This window comes from Schistocerca cancellata, chromosome 6 (assembly GCF_023864275.1).
Source record: "Schistocerca cancellata isolate TAMUIC-IGC-003103 chromosome 6, iqSchCanc2.1, whole genome shotgun sequence".
Taxonomy (NCBI): domain Eukaryota; kingdom Metazoa; phylum Arthropoda; class Insecta; order Orthoptera; family Acrididae; genus Schistocerca; species Schistocerca cancellata.
In genome coordinates this window covers 293,770,481-293,788,448 of record NC_064631.1, presented here as the reverse complement: position 1 = coordinate 293,788,448, position 17,968 = coordinate 293,770,481, and the positions used below count along the sequence as shown (strand labels likewise).

The 17,968-nt window shown below is 43.9% G+C and overlaps 1 protein-coding gene across 2 annotated transcripts in view; it reads right to left on the bottom strand.

The window, feature by feature from the left end:
* Positions 1–17,968, bottom strand: part of LOC126191041 (uncharacterized) — a 161,419-nt gene that overhangs the window by 70,831 nt on the left and 72,620 nt on the right. For both annotated transcript variants that reach the window (XM_049931751.1, XM_049931752.1), the window contains exon 7: positions 2–83. In XM_049931751.1, coding sequence (XP_049787708.1) covers positions 2–83 — 82 coding nt within the window. The remainder of the gene's footprint in view (position 1; positions 84–17,968) is intronic.

Below are 17,968 nucleotides of genomic sequence, written 5' to 3'. Positions count from 1 at the left end.
CCTTTGTTCCTCCTCTCTTTGCATTTCATATATTTTACTGCTTTAAGTTCTTCAAGACTGTATTCCGTCCCACCAGCATAAACCTGCAACACAATATTCCAACAGTTTTCTTGTTAAAGAAGCATTTCTTTATTATATGTCCAAAAACTGAAATTATGATATTGCAATAACAGTCACATTGCTGGGAACAGATTACAAAAACAAATTTGCCTCCAATGACAATTTCAAGCAAAATACTATACCTGTGAAAACTATTTTATGACACTTTTCTGTGCTCTCTGTAAAACTCGCTGGAGTGTTTTACGCATTACAATATAGTTTTTAGACAGCAATCCAGACATACAAAACAATATTAAACAATGAACAAGAATAAACAATGAAAACAAAATTTAAGTCACTGTTTCTTCAACATCTGTTAAACCTCTAACTGATTCTACAATTGGCAATTCTTGCTCCTTTAAAATTACAGTCCATTGCGTTAACTAATGTGTTACGTAACTCAGTGATGGCAACAAGAATGCCACAAAGTGCAGAATATTGCTGATGAGTGTGATAAAAGACCTGTAATTATACAATGAATATTGTGTGCATCTCTTCTACTACTTTTTCTTTGCCTTCTCTTATTTCTCTAGACTGTCACCATTGTTATATGGCATGAGGCAATGTTAGTGACAGTGGCTGGCTGGATGCCCTTCCTGATGCCATCGCTCCACCTGGGAAGAAATCTGTGTATCCCATCTGTATACATCTGGAGTAAATCTCATGTTCAAGAATTATAATGTTTATAAATGTCTGCACAGCATGTAACTGTGGCAGATGTGGATAACAGCCTGGTATTTACCTAGATGAATATGGGAAACCATCTAAAAACCACATCGAGGCTGGACAGCTCACCAGCCCTTGCGATTAGCCCATGAGGCAAGTTTGACCTGGGGCAGGCTGAATCCCTGAAGCAACACTGATGTACTCAGCTACCTGGGCGTGTGAATGATGTATGCACAATGTATGATTAACTTATCAGCCAACTGAGTGATTTTGGGCAATGTACAGGGTGATTATTATCTATCAAACACACACACACACACACACACACACACACACACACACACACACACACACTGCCCACATGCCTCATACCAGAAAACTATATCGTCGTTCCATGTGGCAGCCTAAGGATCACTACCATCGGAAAGAAAAGGTACACCTAATTGTGAGCATATGCAACACGCTTACAGTACCACTTTGCAGTAATACCTTTAATATAAGCATAGATGGAAGGGATAGAATATTATGTAAGCACACAAATACTCTGCCAGCTTATAGGGGGCAGATCAGCTGTAGTCTTCCATCTCATAACAAACTGATATTAGAAGTTGATACTGGCTAGTTTGTAATTTTCAGTCACACAGCAGTGTATCATGTGCAACTGACAAAACACTAGCAAGCAGCATTCACAAGCCACTGTCCATCAAATAGTGTCTCTGAAAGAGAGAGTGGAATATACAATGCCTTACACATCCAAGTGTAGTCACAAATAACTGTTGGCATGGAATTTTCTGTGTTCAATTAATAAGGATAGGCAGCTGCAGTTTTGCATACAACACGATACAAGCCTACGTTAATAAACAGATTAAAAGAAATCAGCAGTGTTGGTGACCATTATATAAAAGTGAAATATTTATTTACCCTAATATGAATGCTGATGCGAGTTACCAGCATCTAAAGAGAAATTGTGGATCAATGCATACACAAAAAGAATGAGAACTACATTTACATCCAGCTGAATACAAGGTTACAAAAAAAAAAAATTCAGTACAAAAGGAAATCCGACAGATCACCACTCGTCACATGGGAAAAACAGGAAAATTGTTCAATCTTTGGCCAACATCTTTGTTCAGGGCACACGCGCTCACATGTAACACTTGTATCCCCATCAATAAAGAGTAATTTGTTATCTGTTTTACGTAAAAGCTGGCTATAAATCTACTCCAGGTTACTTACTGTTTCCTGATGATTGGTACTGGTGACTTAAGTGATTTTACAATGATTTACACAAGATGTGGGCAATCATGATCAGTGCTGTATTATGTACCCTGGTGTCCAAAATTAAAGCAACAAACCGCTGTTTCTCTGTCCTGTGTTTAATTCATGCTATAATCATACAAACTTTCAACAGATGTCCATACAATTGTGTACTGCATGGAAGATGACATTTCAGTCAATCGACAACCATGCCAATGATGGCGTCAGGCACCTCTCAAACGGGGTAGTGTTTGCCGGGTAGTTCCACACCCACAGCAGCCATATACACAGTCCCAAATGATGCAGTATGGCACAGAGAAGACACCTACCAGACACACTGTGGTGGAGGGCCACAGGAAGCAGGACAGTTGCTAACTGATGTGGCCAGATGGCTTAATGTGAATCTTTTTCGGACGTGGCAACAGTTTATAGAGACCAAAACTGTATCCCAAAGACTAGTTCAGGACTGACTGTGTGACATCAGAGAGAGAGAGAGAGAGGACCGTTTTTTACTGTCAGGGCACAACGCTGGCCTTGGTACTGCACGGCAATTGACATCTGACCTCGCAGCATCCACTGGACATGTTGTATCGAGAAAAATAGTGTCCAGAAGGTTTCGGCAGAGTGGCCTTTATTGTTGGAGACCAGCTGCACATATACCTCTAACGTGTCTTCACGGAAGGGAATATCTAGACTGCAGTCTTCAACATGCCACCTGGACGGTCAAACAGTGGGCCAATGTTCTTTTCACACACGAGTCCCAATTTGATCTGGAAACTGATTATCGACTGATTCGCTTCTGGAGTGAACATCAAACATGATTTCAGATCCAACCATTGTGGTAACAGACCAGTCCCGAGGAGGATCCCTAATGGTGTGGGCAAGAAATATGTTGACCAGTATAACACCTCTCCATGAAACTGTATGGGTGAATCAGCAAGGCTTAACTGCTGTAAGGTATCACGACGAGATCTTGGGATCTCATGTACGACTGCTGTGAGGAGCTGCGGGCCCAGACTTTGTACTGATAGACAATAATGCTCGACTTCATAGAGCACATGCAGTTGACATTTCCTTGGAAACGGAAGGTATTGCACGCATGGCATGGTCTGCTCATTCTCCCAATTTAAATCCCATAGAACATGTCGGATACACTAGGGCAGGGCTTAACAACTGGCCGGTTTTGAGCGCCAGTACTCGTGTCCGCTCAGGCACGTGCTGGCGAGCAGGTGCAAGGTGGAGGAGTAGGGAAAGAGGGGAAATGCGCGCGCACGCTTGAATAGGGCCGCAGCGTGCCTATTGAATTCGCACCAACTGTGTAACGTTTAAAGTACTACGATCAGCTCAGATAACAGTCACTTCGCTGGTTAAGAATCATGTCAAGTCGCCGATGTGTAATCCCAACCATGCTTTCGCAGTTCAACCCCCATTGGGATGAATTGTATCTGTTTACAGAAAAAGATGGTGTTGCGAAATGTTTAGTATGTCACAAAATGCTGAATTCTTTTAGGAAATTTAATTTGCAGCGACATTATATGTCGTATCACGCGAAAGACCACGGAAGTGGAAAATGTGATGGACCAGATCGTGCACAGGAAGTTATTAAACTTAAAAGGAAGCTATCCGAAGAAGATCTGGACGACGAAGAAAAATCAACCAAGGCAGCTCTCAGAGTGAGTTACAAAACTGCTTTGCTTTTAGCAAAAGCCCTGCGCCCCTTCACTGATGGCGATTTAATAAAAGAATGTTTGGTAGTTGCAGCGGAACATTTGTGTCCATCTCAATTTGAACAGTTTCTGATTGTGCCATTATCTAACAGGACCATTGTGTGTCCCATACAGGACATGGCAGACGACGTCCAGAGCCAGCTTGCAAATATCTGTAAAGATTTTATGGCATATTCTCTAGCTCTGGACGAAAGTGTTGATATCACTGGAACAGCACAGCTTGCCATATTTATTAGAGGTGTTAATAGAGATCTTCAGGTGAGGGAGGAGCTCCTCGATGTAGTAGCCATGAAGAACACTACAAACGGAGCTGATATTTTAAGTAGTGTCGAAGAAAGTGTTGAAAATATAGGATTGTCGTGGAATTCTTTAGTTTCAGTGTCTGAAGACGGTGCACCAGCAATGACGTGGGGGGGGGGGGGGGGGGGGGGGGGGAATCAGGTTTCGTTGCGCTGTCGAAGGAGAAAATGAAAAAACTGACCGTGCCGAATGAAATAAGGGGCGTTCACTGTGTGATCCACCAGGAAAAATTATGTGCATCGAGTATCGCTCTAAAAAATGTGATGAGTGTTGTTCGTACAACCAATTATATACAGAAGCATGGGCTACAACACAGGCAATTTAAAAGCTTTCTCGAGGATGTAGAAAGCCAGTATGGTAGCCTGCCTCAATACAGCGAGGTTCGCTGGCTTAGTCGTGGCGAATTATTAAATCGATTTTTTTGCCTATTAGATAAGATAAATACGTTCATGGAAATAAATAACAAGTGTGTTCCTGAATTGAAAGAGCCTTCATGGAAATGTGATCTCGCGTTCTTAGCAGATTGAACTAGCCATCTGAATGCTTTGAACATTTCACAACAAGGTAAAGATCTGCTAATTACTCATTTCATAGATCGAATACGATCTTTTAAAATGAAATTGACACTTTGGGTGAGTCAGCTGGAAACAGGAAATCTAGCTCATTTTCCTAAATTATTATCCATGCAAGATGTTCACAAAGACTGTGAACGTTATTCACATAGTTTAGTTGCCCTTAAGGAAGAATTTGATCAACGCTTTCAAGATCTGACAGCACTAGACAGTGATTTTGAACTGTTCTCCTCTCCATATTCGGTGAATATTGAAGAGATTCGTCCTGAGCTGCAACTAGAAATTATTGACCTGCTGTGTGACAGAATACAGAGACAAATTTCAGAACAAGAAAAACATTTTTGAATTCTACAGACACTTCCCTCAGGATAGATTTCCTCGTTTGCACAAACTGGCGGCTACAATTATATCAATGTTCGGTTCCACGTATGTTTGTGAACAACTGTTTTCTGCAATGAAATGTAACAAGACGCGCCTGAGAAACGCATTGTCTGATCGAAATTTAAACTGCACGCTGCGCCTACAATGCAAAAGAACAATTTCTCCGAACGTAGATGCAATTGTAAAGGGCAAAAAGTACAAGATAACCGAGAATCCCACACTTCAGTGACACCTTTTATTGTGTAACAGTTCACAAATTAACATGAATGTAGAGGCATACACTAAGCTAATAAAATTATGTGGCACGTGTACATTCTCCTTTATTTGTTTCATTTGTCGCAGTAATAATTCGTGAGTGATATCCCTGCAGGTGGCCGCGGATTTACATTGACTGGCGGCAGCTGTTGTGTGCCCCACGTGACTCTCCCCCCTCTCCGCTCTGGTCCGGTAGTGGGGGTAGCATGCCCGCGCTGCTCCGTGCTCGCGCCTTGCTGCTCACAGCTTGCTCCGCGAGCACGTATGTTGTGAAGCCCTGCACTAGGGAGACACGTTACATCACATCAGGATCCACCAACCACTCTCCAAGACTTGTGAGCAGCTCTGTAGGAAGAACGAGCATTATTGCCTCAGCACGAGACTGACGACATCATTTACAGCACGTCCCATCGTCGTCAGACCTATATTGGAGCCATACGTGGTCACACCCCATACTGAGCAAATTAAACAGTTGTCAGAATGTGTGTGCGAATCCAACAAGCTGGAAAAACAAAGAACGTGTTTTTACAGCTATTTATGTTGCAGTTGTTTATGTCCTGTGTTCTTTACATTGTTTCTACTTGGCTAACACCTGTTTATACTGTTTTGTGGTAAAATAAACGTAACCTTGCAAAATTTCCATTTGTTGCTTTCATTGTGGACACCAGTGTATTTCACTGTCTTAACTACATCCTGGGATTCTGGATGGTGTGCTCTTCTTCAAGTTACACGGTATAGGTCATCATCAATGACACAGATGACATCAGTTAATACATTCCATCTTCAACTGATCCTGATGCTCAAAACCCTGCATTTTGATAGCCTCTTGGCCACCTTATCATAAACATTTCCATCACAACTGGACTGAGACACTAGTTACGAGCCATAATATCTGAACTCAACTCCATCTCAACAGGCCTCAAAAAGCCCAATGGTACTGACTGACTGCCTTGTCATCCTCAGCTGGTAGGCATCATGGTTGCAGATATGAAGGGCATATGGTCAGCAAACTACTCTCCTGGCCACTGTCAGTTTTCTTAACTGGAGCTGCTACTTCTTGATCCTGTAACTCCTCATTTGGCCTCACAAGGGCTGAATACACCCCACTTGTCAACACTGCTCGCCAGGCCCAAATGGTCACCCAACAAAGTGATGCAAAGCCTGACAGCACTTTGTTGATATGATGGGAACCTATGCGACCACTGCGGAAAGACCATCAGTATGATCTAGCTGCCTGATATACACGAATTCACAACTGTTATCTGTTACTATGCAGTTGGTACGTATTTGCTGATCATATAGGATAGTTACATCCGGCTATTGCAACATAGGTGTTTAGTCATATCTGTTAGAGATACCTAGTACTCTTAAGTTGTGCATATTTGCTAATGAAGGTGTGAGCTGGCTGTATTGTGCCTCTTACAGTACTCATTCTTTGACAAGTTAGGGCAGCCTAATATGTGGTCTATGGTTTCAGCGCACACTCCAGAGTGAACATCTACCATCCTCAACAGTTTTCATTCAAACAAAAATTATCATGACCACAATATGTGTGTGTGAACTGTGTAACAAAGCCTGTGAACGATATCACATAGAACTGTGCAGTGAAAGAGTGAAATCTATAAATGAATATGTAAAAATTTAAAATCTTAAGCAAAGTAACTGTATATGGCTATTTAGCTGCAGTTTTATTGAATTACAAATTGACAGCACAGAAGAGTCTACGACTTGTGAATGCTTAAATTCTCTCAGTGATATGGGTAATGGCCCTGAAGGGATTTCTCTCTTCAGGACTGTTTAAGTTTGCTCTCTCAATTCTGAAGTTACACTGCAGAAGTCAGTATCATTACCTCCTTGCTACATGGGGACTTCAACGTAAATAATGTGAACAGCAGTGCGTCTGACAGAACAGTGCAACAGGCACAATATTTCAGCGAGCAACCCTGACACCATCGTGATTTACATGTGTCGTACCATCTGTACACTGATGAACTGACCATATGGGGAGCGCATAAATGAGGAAAGGTGACTTGCTCAGCCTTATTGATTGCTGTTACATCAGGTCCATTATAATAGATTATTTTTACAGTTTTGGAATTTTAGTTTTCTACAACAATAAGATGATTGTATCTATGGTACAAATGAAAGATTTTTGTTAACTGATGCTCGTATCCCAATTTCCGGTGGTTATTTTGACAATCACAACATGCCTTTTCAAATATCCCATGGCTGCCAATTCTTTACATCCATATCTGATGTGTCGTATGGTTTCCTTTTGATCCTCATTTCCCACAGCTGTATATTTCTTATTCATTCAGAATATATTTGTGTCAACAAGATGTTTGATGCTACCAAATAAACATTATCTTGGATGATGATATCTGCAGGTTTCTTGAGTAATTCTTTTATTATTATTATTATTATTATTATTATTATTATTATCTTCTTTCCTTTCTCAGACCTTAGGTCAGGTTAAAATTGGAAAGTGACGCAGACCTTCATCAAGCGTGACTTCCTTAAAACTGTACGGTATATGTTACATTGTATTTAGGAACTTTCGGGTTATTGAACACGTATCAATAATTACAGATTTCTGTATTTGTATATATACGTTTGGATGTAGCTGTATTGCGTTGATGTACTGGTGGATAATGTGTAGTATGACTCCTGTATTTGATAGTATAATTGGTATAATGTCAACTTGATCCTGATGCCACATGTCCTTGACTTCCTCAGCCAGTTGGATGTATTTTTCAATTTTTTCTCCTTTTTTTTTTTTTAATTTTATATTTGTTGTATTGGGTATGGATATTTCGATTAGTTGTGTTAATTTCTTCTTTTTATTGGTGAGTATGATGTCAGGTTTGTTATGTGGTGGTGTTTTATCTGTTATAATGGTTCTGTTCCAGTATAATTTGTATTCATCATTCTCCAGTACATTTTGTGGTGCATACTTGCATGTGGGAACGTGTTGTTTTATAAATTTATGTTGTAAGGCAAGCTGTTGATGTATTATTTTTGCTACATTGTCATGTCTTCTGGGGTATTCTGTATTTGCTAGTATTGTACATCCGCTCGTGATGTGATCTACTGTTTCTATTTGTTGTTTGCAAAGTCTGGATTTATCTGTTGTGGTATTGGGATCTTTAATAATATCTGGTGTTTATTGTTTGATCCTGTATTGCAATCATGAATCCTTCCGTCTCACTGTATATATTGCCTTTTCTTAGCCATGTGTTGGATGCATCTTGATCGATGTGTGGCTGTGTTAGATGATACGGGTGCTTGCCATGTAGTGTTTTCTTTTTCCAATTTACTTTCTTCGTATCTGTTGATGTTATGTGATCTAAAGGGTTGTAGAAGTGGTTATGAAATTGCAGTGGTGTAGTCGGTGTATTTATATGAGTGATTGCTTTGTGTATTTTGCTAGTTTCTGCTCGTTCTAGAAAGAATTTTCTTAAATTGTCTACCTGTCCATAATATAGGTTTTTTATGTCGATGAACCCTTTCCTCCTTCCTTTCTGCTTAATGTGAATCTTTCATTTGCTGAATGTATGTGATGAATTCTATATTTGTGGCATTGTGATCGTGTAAGTGTATTGAGTGCTTCTAGGTCTGTGTTACTCCATTTCACTACTCCAAATGAGTAGGTCAATATTGGTATAGCATAAGTATTTATAGCTTTTGTCTTGTTTCTTGCTGTCAATTCTGTTTTCAGTATTTTTGTTAGTCTTTGTCTGTATTTTTCTTATAGTTCTTCTTTAATATTTGTATTATCTATTCCTATAGATATCCTAGATATTTATAGGCATCCGTTTTTTCCATCGCTTCTATGCTGTCGCTGTGGTTATCCAATATGTAATCTTCTCGTTTAGTGTGTTTTCCCTTGACTATGCTATTTTTCTTACATTTGTCTGTTCCAAAAGCCATTTTTATATCATTGCTGAATACTTCTGTTATCTTTAGTAATTGGTTGAGTTGCTGATTTTTTGCTGCCAGCAGTTTTAGATCATCCATGTATAGCAAATGTGTTATTTTGTGTGGGTATGTTCCAGTAATATCATATCCATAATTTGTATTATTTAGCATGTTGTATAGTGTGTTCAGAGCAAGGCAGAACCAGAAAGGACTTAATGAGTCTCCTTGGTATATTCCATGCTTAATCTGTATTGGCTGTGATGTGATATTATTTGAATTTGTTTGGATATTAAGTGTGGTTTTCCAATTTTTCATTACTATGTTTAGGAACTGAATCAATTTAGGATCTACTTTGTATATTTCCAATATCTGTAGTAACCAAGAGTGGGGTACACTATCAAAAGCTTTCTGGTAATCAATGTATGCGTAGTATAGTGACCTTTGTTTAGTTTTAGCTTGATATGTCACCTCTGCATCTATTATCAGTTGCTCTTTACATCCTCATGCTCCTTTGCAACAGCCTTTTTCTTCTTCATTTATAATTTTGTTCTGTGCTGTATGTGTCATTAATTTCTGTGTAATGACTGAAGTTAATATTTTGTATATTGTTGGTAGGCATGTTATGGGGCGATATTTTGCTGGGTTTGCTATGTCTGCTTGATCTTTATGTTTCAGATAAGTTATTCCTTGTGTAAGTGTATCAGGGACTGTGTATGGGTCTGCAATGTAACTGTTAAATAATTTAGTTAGATGTGAATGTGTTGAGGTGAACTTCTTTAGCCAGAAATTTGCTATTTTATCGTTTCCACGGGCTTTCCAATTGTGCATAGAATTAATTGCTCGGGTGACTTGATGTTGCAAAATTATCACTTCAGGCATTTGTGGAGTCATCTTGTATGAGTCTGTTTCTGCTTGTATCCACCATGCGTGTCTTATGTTGTACCGGGTTTGACCATATGTTGCTCCAGAAGGGTTCCATGTCTGTTATGTTTGGTGGATTGTCTATTTTAATGTGTGTGTTATCATTTGTCTGGTAAAATTTCTTTTGGTTTGTGTTGAATGTTTGGTTTTGTTTCCTTCTATTTTCACTTTTTTTGTATCTTCTAAGTCGTTTGGCCAATGCTTGTAATTTCTGCTTCTTTTCATCTAATTGCTCTATCACTTCTTGTTGTGAGATTTTACCTAACCTTTTTTGTTTTTAGTCTGATATTTCATTTCTTATAAATTGTGTTAGCTGTCCGATGTCTTTTCTCAGTTTTTCTATTCTGATCTGTAGCCTGTGTTGCCATACTGGTTTTGCGGGTTTCATCTGTGTGTTGGTTGGTTCTGATCTCTGCCTAGTGTGTATATTTAGTGTAGTTAGTGCTCCTACATAAACCAGTAGTTTTAACTCTTCCATAGTTGTATTTTCATTTATTTTGTTGTGTATGATTGTGTTGATAGTTGTTCTTGTTGTTTCAACTTGTGGGTTATTTGGTGGTCTATGCGAGATTGGTCTAATGTCTGCATTTGTGTCTTTGTATTCTATATATGTCAGCTGAAATTTTTCTTCTATATCTAACATGTGTGTCACTTCGTGTTCTATTTGTAATTGTTCTGGTGGCTGTCTTAGGATATCATTTTCCTCTGATTGTTTAATTGATGTGTGTTGTTCTTTGTTTGTTTGATCTGGGATGTTTGAGTCCATTACTTTTTTTTTTTTGTGGTTTTAGGGCGCGCAACTTCAATGGTCATTAGCGCCCTGACTACTCTAAGAATGCACCGCGAGGCACAAGTTGACAACAACAACTAAAAGGGAAAACACGATAAAAGACAGACTGACAGGCATAGGATTAAAAAATAGCATCAAATGTCCTTATAGAGGTTTGTCAAATTGATAAAACAAAAAACACGAGCAGCTGCTCGTGGGTCATCCGCTAAAATGGCATTGAAAGTACTTGGCAGGTTAAGATCTAGACGCAGTGTGTTAAAATCTGGACAGGACATTAAAATGTGTCGAACCGTCAGCAGATGGCGATGGCTGAACCGGCAGTGTCCAATTCTTAACCGGTCCAAAACTACCTCCTCCCGCCGAGAAGGGCGTGAGGAGGACGTCCAAGCCACGGGAAGAGGTTTTAAGGCCCGAAGCTTGTTGTCTGTAAGTGCAGCCCAATCGGCATGCCACAGCGATAAAATACGCCGACAAATGACCCTGCTAAAATCGGACGAAGGGACACAACAAGAAGCTGTCCGAGGCTGGAGGACCGCAGCCTTGGCCGCGGCATCTGCAGCTTCGTTCCCAGGGATACCGACATGGCCAGGGACCCACATAAAGCTAACCAGAGAACCGACGTCCACCAGCTGCTGAAGAGAGCGTCGGATCCGGTGTACGAAAGGGTGAACCGGGTACGGATCACTGAGGCTCTGGATGGCGCTCAGGGAGTCGGAGCAGATGACATAAGCAGAATGTCGGTGGCGGCAGATGTAAAGAACAGCCTGGTAGAGGGCAAAGAGCTCAGCTGTGAAGACCGAACAATGGCCATGGAGCCGGTATTTGAAACTTTGTGCCCCGACAATAAAGGAACACCCGATCCCGTCATTGGTCTTAGAGCCATCTGTATAAATTAAAGTCATGTTGATGAACTTCGAACGAAGTTCCAAAAAACGGGAGTGGTAGACCGAACCGGGGGTAACCTCTTTCGGGAGCGAGCTGAGGTCAAGGTGAACGCGGACCTGAGCCTGGAGCCAAGGTGGCGTGTGGCTCTCGCCCACTCGAAAGGTTGCAGGGAGTGAAAAATTAAGGTGTTGAAGGAGGAGACGAAAGCGAACTCCAGGGGGTAGCAGGGCAGAGACATACAACCCGTATTGACGGTCGAGAGAGTCGTCAAAAAAGGAACGATAAGACGGATGGTCGGGCATTGACAGTAGCTGACAGGCATACCGACAAAGCAGTATATCGCGCCGGTAGGTGAGTGGCAATTCACCAGCGTCAGCATGAAGACTCTCTACGGGACTAGTATAAAATGCTCCGATCGCAAGTCGTAAACCCCGATGTTGTATGGAGTTGAGGCGGCATAAGATGGATGGCCGTGCAGAGGAGTATACGAAGCTCCCATAATCCAGCTTGGAGCGGTCGATCGACCGATATAGACGAAGTAGGACGTTTCAATCCGCTCCCCACGACATACCACTGAGAACACGGAGGACATTTAAAGAACGGGTACAACGGGCGGCCAAATATGACACATGTGGAGACCAGCTAAGTTTCCTGTCAAATGTAAGGCCTAAAAATTTGGTTGTCTCCACGATTGGGAGAGCAACGGGACCGAGTCGTAAGGACGGTGGGAGAAACTCTTTGTAGCGCCAGAAGTTAATACAGACCGTCTTCTCGGCAGAAAAACGGAAGCCATTGGCGACACTCCAGGAGTAAAGACGGTCAAGAGAACGCTGAAGACAGTGCTCCAGGACACGTGTACACTGCGCGCTGCAATAGATGGTAAAATCGTCCACAAAAAGGGAGCCTGATACATCAGCTGGGAGGCAATCCATTATTGGATTGATCGCGATGGCGAAGAGAGCGACGCTCAAAACTGAGCCCTGTGGCACCCCATTCTCCTGGCGAAAGGTGTCGGACAGGACAGAACCCACACGTACCCTGAACTGTCGATCCATTAAAAAGGAACGAATAAAAAGAGGGAGGCGACCGCGAAGGCCCCATGTATGCATGGTGCGGAGAATGCCCGCCCTCCAACAGGTGTCGTAAGCCTTCTCCAAATCAAAGAACACAGCCGCGGTCGGGCGCTTCCGCAAGAAGTTATTCATAATGAAGGTCGACAAGGTAACCAGATGGTCAACAGCAGAGCGGCGCCTACGAAATCCACATTGTACATTGGTAAGTAGGCGTCGAGACTAGAGCAGCCAAACCAATCGAGAGTTAACCATTCGCTCCATCACTTTACAGACACAGCTGGTAAGCGAGATAGGTCGATAACTAGAAGGCAAGTGCTTGTCCTTCCCCGGCTTAGGAATCGGGACAACAATAGACTCGCGCCAGCATGCGGGAACATGTCCCTCAATCCAGATGCGATTGTATGTACGAAGAAGAAAACCTTTACCCGCAAGAGAAAGGTTCTTCAGCATCTGAATATGAATAGAATCTGGCCCTGGAGCGGAGGACCGTGATCGGCCAAGTGCGTTTTCGAGTTCCCGCATGGTGAATGGGGCATTATAACTTTCACAATTCGAGGAGCGGAAGTTAGGTGGCCTAGCCTCCTCTGCCTGTTTGCGGGGGAGGAAGGCAGGGTGGTAATGAGCGGAGCTCGAAACCTCTGCGAAAAAGCGGCCGAAGGCATTGGAGACAGCCTCAGGGGCCACAAGGACGTCATTCGCGACCTTCAAACCAGAAACTGGTGAGTGGACCTTAGTGCCAGATAGCCGGCGCAGGCTACCCCAGACAACAGAAGAAGGAGTAAAACTGTTGAAGGTGCTTGTGAAAGCAGCCCAGCTGGCTTTCTTGCTTTCTTTGATAATACGACGACACTGAGCACGTAATCGTTTATAATTGATACAATTCGCCACTGTAGGGTGGCGTTTAAATGTGCGCAAAGCACGTCGACGAGCACGTAAAGCGTCTCTACATGCTGCGGTCCACCAGGGGACCGGTACGCGACGTGGAGAAGAAGTGGGGTGACGGATGGAATATTCAGCAGCAGCGAGAATAACTTCCGTGAGGTGTGCGATCTGACGATCGCAGCTTGTGAAGGTTTGATCCTGAAAGGTCGCCCTGGAAGAGAAGAGCCCCCAGTCTGCCTTGGAGATGGTCCAACTAGAGGAGCACAGAGAGGGGGTATGCTGCAGGAGATGGATAACACACGGGAAGTGGTCGCTCGAATATGTATCAGAAAGTGCATACCACTCAAACCGGCGTGCAAGTTGGGGAGTACATATAGAGAGGTCTAAATGGGAATAGGTGTGAGATGTGTCCGAAAGAAAAGTAGGGGTGCCAGTATTGAGGCAGACAAGATTGAGCTGGTTGAAAAGGTCTGCTAACAAGGAGCCCCTCGGGCAGGATGCTGGAGAGCCCCAAAGGGGATGGTGGGCATTGAAGTCTCCAGTTAACAAAAATGGTGCAGGTAGCTGAGCAATAAGTTGCATCATGTCTGCCCTGGTAACGGCAGATGACGATGGAGTGTAAACGGTACAAAAGGAAAACGTAAAAGTGGGGAGAGTAATGCGGATGGCAACTGCCTGCAGGCCGGTGTGCAACGTGATGGGATCGTAGTAAATATCATCCCGGACCAGCAACATAACCCCTCCATGAGCTGGGATACCTACCACAGGGGGTAGGTCAAAACGCACAGAGGTGTAGTGTGCCAAGGCAATTTGATCGCATGGGCGTAGCTTCGTTTCCTGGAGGGCTACGACGAGCGGACGGTGCAAGCGGAGCAGCAACTTCAAGTCCTCTCGGTTGGAGCGAATGCTGCGAATATTCCAGTGAATAAGTGCCATCGTAAGAAAAGGAAGATGAAAGAAGGGGTCACCTCGAAGGCCGCTGAGGGCCTGGCTTCGAGCGAGCACTGCCGCCGCTATCAGTAGGCGGACAGTCATCGTCCATTGGGTCTATAGGTTCATCGGCCATCTCGGGAGGATGGCCGGGAGGGGGAGCTTCCTCCGCCGGGGAAAGGCCAGATGTACGGCTACCAGCGGTGCGGCCAGGCGAAACGGATGACGGCCTGGGGCGGCAACCGCTGGGTGGCGCAGGAGAAGAAATGCGCCGTGGCGGAGAAGGAGAATTGTACTTCCTATGAGCCTTTTTGGAAGGACGTTTGGTGGAAGTACCGGTCGAAGGCTGGGAGGTCGAGGTACGTAGGAAGTCTGCACGGGATGGTTCCTTCTTGAAGGCCCGTGCATCTGACTTCGGGGTCTTCGTCTTAGCAGAAGCTGATGAAGGGGCTGGTGTCTGCGGGGTGATGAGAGGAAGAGGAGACGTCGACCGCGCGATCTTAGCACTGGCCGAACGGACGACCGTGGTGCTGAAGGTCAGATCGCATGTCTGGGTTGCTACCTCCCTGGTAGTCCGAGGAGAGGCGAGGACAGTACGGTATTTCCCCGCTGGGAGCAGCGCGGGCTTCCTACTAGCCAATAGCTTGCGAGCAGCCGAGGTGGACACTTTCTCTTTGACCCGAATTTCTTGGATACAGCGTTCTTCCTTATAGACAGGACAGTCGCGGGAGGATGCAGCATGGTCACCCTGACAGTTCACACGAGGAGACGGAGGTGGACAGTCACCCTCATGGGCATCCCTGCCACAAGTGACACATTTAGCCGCATTGGAACAAGACTGTCGAGTGTGATTGAAACGCTGACACTGGTAGCAGCGCGTAGGTGTCGGGACATAGGGGCGAACAGAAATAACCTCGTAGCCCGCCTTTATGCGCGATGGCAGCTTAACACTATCTAAGGTCAAGAAAAGTGTCCGGATCGGTACAAGGTCATTGTTGACCTTTTTCATGACCCTATGGACAGCCGTCACGCCCTGCTCAGCGAGGAAAGATTGAATCTCCTCGTCAGTCAATCCGTCGAGGGAGCTAGTATAGACTACACCACGAGACGAATTCAAAGTTCGGTGGGCCTCCACCCGGACAGGGAACGTGTACAGGAGTGTGGCCCGAAGCAGTTTTTGTGCCTGAAAGGCACTCTCAGTTTCTAGTAATAAGGTACCCTTATGCAACCTGGTACAAGATTTGACAGATCCGGCTATGGCATCTACGCCCTTCTGGATAACGAAAGGGTTGACAGAGGAAAAATCCTTTCCGTCCTCAGATCGAGAAACGACGAGGAACTGTGGGGCAGGCGGTAGTACTTTTGTCACTGGTGGCTGGTCACGTTTCCGTTTTTGGGCAGAAGTCGAGAGAGATGGAGTAGAATCCATTGCGGAGGAATCCCCCATGATTGCCAGCATCTCCGATGGCGCGCTCCTTCCTTGTGGGGACCCTCTCAGAGGGCACTCCCGCCTTAGGTGAATGTTTACACCTCAGGTCACACCTCCCGAGAAACAGACGGAGGGACCAATCGGCATGGCCAGAAGGTATCAGCTCGGGCAATCACCCCTCCCCGGGCCTGGCCTTTACCAGGGGGTACGCGCGTGCCTTATATGTTTACCCAGGGCGGGGAATTACGCGTTACCCCGTCACCGGCTACGCGTGCGAACGCATGGGTCGGCCTTCAGGCACGCACAGGGAGGAAGGAAGAAGAGGAAAAAGAAGAGAGAGAGGGAGAAAGAGGACAGACCTTCTCAAACGCCGAGGCGGAGACCAGAGAAGGCAAGGAGAAGAAGGCAATGAGAAGGCAAGGAGAAGAAGGCAATGAGAAGGCAAGGAGAAGTCAAGGGAAAGAGTAAGGAAGACAGTGAGGTGGAGAAGAGCAAGGAAAGGAACCAACAAAAGGAAGGAAGAAACGAGAAGTGAAAAACCAAAAAGACCACAACTATAGGTCGTGGAACCGTCCGTCTCCGGACGCAGGCGCTAACTACCCCCATGAGGGGGATGGACTCCTTTTAGTCGCCTCTTACGACAGGCAGGAATACCTCGGGCCTATTCTAATCCCCGGACCCGTAGGGGGGGGAGTCCATTACTGTATATTCTTCTTTTTCTTCTTCTATTTGCACATAATTTTGTTCCAGTATTTGTTGTACTTGTTGTTTGATGTTTTCTAATTCTGACTGGGGTATCCTGTTATTTTTTATTATTACACGGATCTGATCAGCTAGTCGTTGTTCTGTTAAAAATTTTAATTCCGGGTATCTGGTAATAAATGTTGTGTATACTTGTGATCTGTATCCAGTTGTGTTGGTTCCTAGGTTTGTTGCTTGGTAATAACAGAACATGAGGTGTCGATTAACTTCATCTGACCATCTCATCCTCTGTCTTTGTTTTCGTTCTAGGGTGGTTGCAGGAAGCATATCCTGCAAAACACCTCTATTTGGATTTAAATCATTTTCCAGTTGGCTAGCAGTGTCGTTACATTGTGGGCGGGCATAGGGTTCAAGCGTCGTCCCCGACCATGACGGCACTTGTCCGAGGCTTCTTTAGTTCTGTCCTGAACCAAGTAATCACACTAGAAGGGGGGTTAGCCCTATTAGTGGTTTGTTCTTTTCGTCGCCTTTTACGACTGGCAGAACATACCGGAAGCCTATTCTTTTCCCGGGCCTCCACGGGGTTTATTATTATTATTATTAATTACCACCACCACCACCACCACCACCACCACCACCACCAAACATAACAGAAGCAATACATACACTGCAGTACATATTTCATAATTAAATGAACAGAAATAAATAACAAGTTTAATCACTAAACAGTTTTAATGCATGAACACATCACATTGACTTTACTGAGCCATTTTGATATAAGCTGTTCCCTTAAACACTGCATAGGACACTGACGACATGAGTATATACATGTAACTGTCAAAGTTGCACCATATTTGTTATGTTTCCAAACCTCAAAGAAATCACAGCTGTGCAAGGTTTGTTTCATCAAGCAAAATCACTCTGCAGTTGGTTAGTGGCTTTGCACTTGACTTGACTCCTTTGTATTCAGCTATGAGCTCTATTCATGGTGGGATTCCAGATGTTTCTTGGATTTTATCCAGTTCTCCAGACAGGAAGCGGTGTATTTCTCGAACTACCCTGTAGGTACAATAGACTTCAGTAATGAAACGGCTACTTTTATGCCATGAATTGGGTGTTCTGTGGAAGTAAACAGCTTGGCTGTACCCTTATAGGCTGCCTTTTCTCTTCTAATTGGAACA